The 6,000-nt window shown below is 37.1% G+C and overlaps 1 protein-coding gene across 3 annotated transcripts in view; it reads left to right on the top strand.

Moving 5' to 3' along the window:
• The first annotated feature begins 2,926 nt into the window (after positions 1 to 2,926).
• Positions 2,927 to 6,000, top strand: part of LOC124602240 (exocyst complex component 8) — a 110,413-nt gene continuing 107,339 nt past the window's right edge. For all 3 annotated transcript variants that reach the window (XM_047136308.1, XM_047136307.1, XM_047136309.1), the window contains exons 1-2: positions 2,927 to 3,128; positions 3,506 to 3,661. In XM_047136308.1, the coding sequence (XP_046992264.1) occupies positions 3,074 to 3,128; positions 3,506 to 3,661 (211 nt within the window). In that variant the 5' untranslated portion in view covers positions 2,927 to 3,073. The remainder of the gene's footprint in view (positions 3,129 to 3,505; positions 3,662 to 6,000) is intronic.

Here is a 6,000-nt window from a genome sequence, read left to right as displayed (position 1 = left end):
ATGTACTTGTGCCGAGATTATTATTTTGATTGTAATTATTGCACTTATGTGATATATTGTAATGTATTTGTGCGAAATAAAGGTTCAAGAGTTAAGAAAAATGTGAGTGAAAGGCTACACCAAGTGGCACATGGGTAAATTCTGTAGTACTATGGTGAGGTGTTGTTAGTGGAATTGAACTGTCGTCCTCCTGAATGTGAGCCCAGTATGCTAACCAGTCAATGTTTGTATGCGAATAATATTCTTAGTGAGCTTCAGATCCAGCTTGTCAACAGTAAAAGCAGTCAAACATATTATTTCATTTATTCTATCATTATTTGAATCAAGGTTATCTGTTAATGCTATCCTTGTGGATCTCATCTTGACATACGACTCTGTAAGCCATAGAATGCTGCTAGAAAAACTCTACTGCTATGGTTTTAGATGATCATAACTATCTTCTATCAGGTACTAACTGACTGACAAAAAACATATTGTGCAGTTCAATGACATAAAGTCAAATGTCTGGGTATCACACAGAACGTGCCACAAAGTTCTATGTTTGGATCTTTACTTTTCATAATATATGTAAATGACCTGCTCAGCACTTAGAAGCATTAAAGCAAGAAAGTCGATATTCTCAGAGCAGCCAGTAAGTGGCTCCAAAGCAATGAATTGCATGTTAATCATGAAAAATTGTAAAATCCCTTATTAGCTTATGTATTAAAGGTGATAGGAGTGATTGTGCTCCAAATAAACTATGTGGAATCCATCTTGAGTCAAAATCAACGTGGGATAATCATACAAGTTCTATCTGCATTACGTTAGCATGTATGACTCATTTGTTAACTAAACTAAGGTCTTGTGTTAGTGATAATTTATAGAGCAATACATACTACGCTTTTTCCACACCCACTTGTCATATGCTGTTTTGTTATAGGTGATTTCTCCTGGAGTAAAAGAAGTTCTCGTTTGGCAAAAGAAGAGAATCAGATCCTCTGTGGAGTCAGAATAATGTCTTGTAGGCGATATACCAAAAAACGTTATTACGCTCTTTATACTAAGTTGCCTAACTCATACAAAGAAACTCTCAAACTATGACAATCTTTTCATCAATACGACACATACCTAAAACAGCAGATTAGCATCACAGGTGTTAGACTTAAGAAAACTCAAGAAAGTTACAGGTACCTGAGGTAGTAAAATTATTTAACATGTTGTCACAGAGTAAGGTGTGATCGAATATGTTTAAAAGCGCCACAGTGTAATGGCTTATAGAAAATGTATTTTATACAATAGGGTAATAGAAGTGATCCACAACAACTACCATCCAATATTCTTCATAAGACTTTGTTGTAGAATCATAGAATGCATTCTGAGCACGAACGTAATGATATATCTTGAACACAATAACTTCCTCAAAGCCAACCAGCTTGGATGCCGAAATCATCAATCATGTGAAACCCAACATGCCCGTTTCTCACATCACATAGTGAAAGCTATGGATCAAGGCAATAAGATAGATGCAGTATTTCTTGGCTTCTGAAAAGCATTTGACTCAATACCACATCTACGCTTATTGCCAAAAGTTAGATCATTTGGGGTATCAAGTGAAATTTGTGACTAGATGGAAGCTTCTTGGTAGAGAGTACGAAGCAAGTTATCTTGGATGGAGAGAACTTCAGGTGTCCCCTGAAGTATGTTAGTACCCTTACTGTTCATGTTTTATATTAATGACCTTTCAGACAATATTAATACTAACATAAGCCTTTTTGTAGATAATGTAGTTTCCTACAATGAACTACTGGCTGAAAGAAGCTACATAAATATTCCATCAGACGTTAATAAGATTTGATTGTGGTTCAGAAATGTAAAATTGTGCATTTCACAAAACTAAAAAGTTTGGTATCCTTCAACTATAATATCAATGAGTCACACTTGGAATTGGCCCACTCATACAAATACTTGTGTGTAACACTTTGTAGGTATATGAAACGAAATTATCACATAGGCTCAGTTGTGTACAAAGTAGGTGGTACGTTTCTGTTCATTGGTAGGATACCGAGAAAGTGCGCTTATTCTACAAAGTAAATTGTTTACAAATCTCTTGTCTGACCGCTTCTAGAATATTGCTCAAGTGTGTGGGACCCATACCAAGTACGACTAACAGAGGTTACTAAATGAATACAGAGCAGAACACTATGAATGGTCACAAGTTTGTATAATCTGTGAGAGAGTGTCACAGAGAAATTGAAGGAACTGAATTGGAAGACTCTTGAAGATAGACCTAAACTATCTCGAGGAAGTCTATTAACGAAGTTTCAATAACCGGCTTTAAATGATGACTCTAGGAATATACTATAATCCCCTATATATCGCTCAAATAGGGACTCGCGAGAAAAAGATTAGAATATGGCTACGCGCACAGAGACATTCAAACAGTCATTCTTCCCGCGCTCCATATGTGAATGGAACAGGAAAAAAACCCCAATAACTAATGCTATGGGACGTGCCCTCTACCATGCCCCTCACGGTTATTTGCAGACTTTAGAAACTGATGTAGATAATGTGATGGACAATTTTGCATCTTTACAGACAATAACTATCTTAAATACGCATGATGGACAATTCTGTATCGCTATAAGACAATAAAGATCTAACATATACACTACTCCATGTATGTTATGTATGTAATTGTTCATGGCAGTGTATATGGACACGAAAGATGGTATCGATTGTATTTTTAATGCTTAAAGATGAATAACAAATAAATAAATAACTACAGCTTTAATTTTTGCACATCTCATTTCTGCACAAATCTCCTGTTCACATGCAACGATCTGTCTGCCCCGATGTTGTGTGCGCAGACTTTTGCGCAGATGGATCGTTGTATGTGGACGTGCTTTTAGTGGTCTGTTGGTACTTTTTTGTTTAAGAACTTTGGATTAGCATTATCATTAACTGTGTGAGGTGTGTTTGTTTACATGTGATTCTATGGTGAATTGACAGTAGCTATGACACTTAGCATTTTTTCTTAAAAAAATTGGTTAACTATTATTGTCCAGTGTGTTTGAAGAATACATCAACGTCCATAATGAGTGACACACTGACAAAGAAAATAGGAGCACCGGATTTCGCTCCTGAGAAGTGTAAGTGTTTTATGTATAAACGCTTATATACCGGTGGTTGCTATCGAAGAGCATCGCGAAATAAAAGTTTAGCCCCTTTCTTCTTTGTTAGATAACTGACAAGAGAAATATGTCACCTGAACTGGAATGATGATACACAACATTCAGTTGTGTGTGGTGCACAAACACTTGTTTGCGAGATATTTATTGGCCATTTCTAAATATCACTATACAGACTTAGTGGCAACTGTTACTTGTCGCTCTTCGTGCATTTTACAAACTTCTATAAGAAATTAGTCAAGTTACGCGCGGTTTCTTTATTGTTCACTGCACCACCTGTCAGTGGTGGTGAGTAACATATTTAATTGCTAATTATAATGAAACTTGTCACATTGCAGTTGTTAAGGAGTTGACACAACAGTGCGTTGGTGGAATAGAACTGCAGCAACAACGGCAGAAGATCCAGCAATTAGCAGATGAAACGAACATACTCCTGAAGAAGAATGTGTACCACAATTACATGCAGTTTATTGAGACTGCAAAAGAAATTTCTCGTATCCATTCTAAATGGTTCCTTGGAGTTATTTTCAGATGGTGTTTAATACTGTTGTTTATATCCTCCTATTGATTAAGAGTGACTAAGTGTGTGTGTGTGTGTGAGAGAGAGAGAGAGATGGGAGGAGGGTTGCATAAAAATAGGATTACATAATATATTTATATTTTAGATTTACTTAGTGAAAAGAATGAATTATTTTATTTCTGTGGGCCATGCTGTTTAGGAAACTCAGGATGTGATACTTTATATTTGACTGTAGTCAAGCAGGAGAAAGGCTCTCAGTTGCTTTTAAACTGGCAAGTTGTTTTCATACACAGTGGTATCTTTTGATGCAATATTTGAATATTCTTCTGACTATTTTCATAAAGGTCATCATCATTACCCAGTTCTGCCATAAAATTATGTAACTGTTCAAGTAGAAATCAAATGGTATTATTTCTCTTAGTAGTCACTGAGATGCCGAAAGAACTGTAGTGACTGGCCTACTCTTGAAGATAGACCGAAACTATCCTAAGAAAGCGTACTTACAAATTTTCTAGACCCAGCTTTAAATGATGAGTCTAGGAATATACTACAGTCCCTGAATATCACACCCGTAGGTATGATGAAGACAAGATTAGGTTAATTATGGTCTGTGCAGAGGCATTTGAACAATCATTCTCCATATGTAAATGGAACAGGAAATAGCCTTAATAACTGGTACAGTGGAACAAACCCTCCCTGCTATGCCCCTCACAGTGATTTGCAGATTATAGACTTATGTGCAGAGATCTGGTCTGGGGTTGTATGGCCATTTGGGCCCTCTACTTGATACCACTTCATTGATTTGTTTGTTGATGGATATTATGAGATGATTAAGACAATACAGATAGGAAATCCGTGACTCAAGAAAATTCATGGCTCGGTGTTGTACCCAGGACCTTGTGATCTAGAGGCAGCTAGGACCTTGCAATCTAGGCTACAGGCAGCTACGCTATCCACTAGATCATGAGCTGTGGACTGCTCTTCAAATAAGGTGTTAAGATAAGGTTTTTGCAGATTGCTGCAACTATCACAATCTTGAGCTAACTGCCACAAAACTGTTGTAACTTTCCATGTATCCTTGCCCCTTGTGACCTTTTGTAGGGACTGGAAAAAGTTCTGAGGAAGCAAACCAAAGATTGTGTTTTTTATAGGTAGAACATGTAGAAAGTGCAACAACTCTACTGAAGAGATTACATGCAGTATACTTGCTGACTTCTTCTGGAGTGTCGCTGCATGGTATGGGATTCTTACAGGGTAGGGCTGATGGAGGATACTGGAAAAAAGTTCAGAGAAGGGTAGTTTGTTTTGTATTTTTGCAAAATGGACGGTGGAGTTTCATCGAAACATTGATTGGGTTGGCAATAAATCAAAATGGTGTCTTGCATGGCGACGAGATCTTTACAAGAAATTTGTATCGTACTATCTTTCTCCTCTGAATGTGAAACTATTTTGTTGGCTCCCACCTAAAGAGGGAGAAGTGACCATCATGATAAAGTCAAGAAATACGTGATCACACAGAAAGATTTAAGTGCTCATTTTTACCATGTGGTGATCTTCTGTAGAATGGTTGAGAGTGAGTCTGAAAGTTGGTCTATGTGTCCTCCGTCAAAGACTTGAGTGTGAATTGGAGAGCTATGATGTATTAAGTAGATAGACATTTCCATAGGTCCCTGTACTATCCTGAGTTTTCCTTTGACAAATTCTTTCAGTTTTCCGCTCTCAAACCTAATGGATATTTTACTTGGCTCGAACCATATATTAAGGATTCTTTCTCTTCCATATACAGATGGAGTGTGGGAATAGTGGGTGCTTGAGCACCTCTGTGCTAACTGTTATTTCCCTAATTTTATTAACATGATGTCTGTGGGATAGGTACATAGTTTATTGAATAATGTTTGTAGTTTCAACACTGAACTGTTTTTGAAGTTTTGTAGGCATGTTCTTGTGAGATATATAGCACCTTGTCAGTTCTTAGCATTTCTGTTATGCACTATCACCATTCAACCAAACCTATTGCTATCCACGCTGCCCATGTTATTTTTGCTCTGTGTATCGGCTTTATAGGGATCTCATACAATGGAGCAGTATTTAAGTGTGGGCTATACAAGTGTTTCATAGATGAACTGCAATATCCAAGCATGCTAACAATGAATAATACTCTGCTAGTTGCTTTATCTTTGTCTGAGCCAGTGTTGTCATTCCATTTGGCATATCATCACACTGCGAATCACAAATATTTATGTGACATGACTGACTCGAGCTGCAACTCATTACTCCATATGTTTTTGTTTTCTTAATTGCACAACCTTGCAT

The sequence above is a fragment of the Schistocerca americana genome, chromosome 1 (genome assembly GCF_021461395.2).
Source record: "Schistocerca americana isolate TAMUIC-IGC-003095 chromosome 1, iqSchAmer2.1, whole genome shotgun sequence".
In the NCBI taxonomy this organism is placed as follows: domain Eukaryota; kingdom Metazoa; phylum Arthropoda; class Insecta; order Orthoptera; family Acrididae; genus Schistocerca; species Schistocerca americana.
Note: the sequence above shows the minus strand (reverse complement) of the source record. Positions and strands in the feature narration are given on the sequence as shown.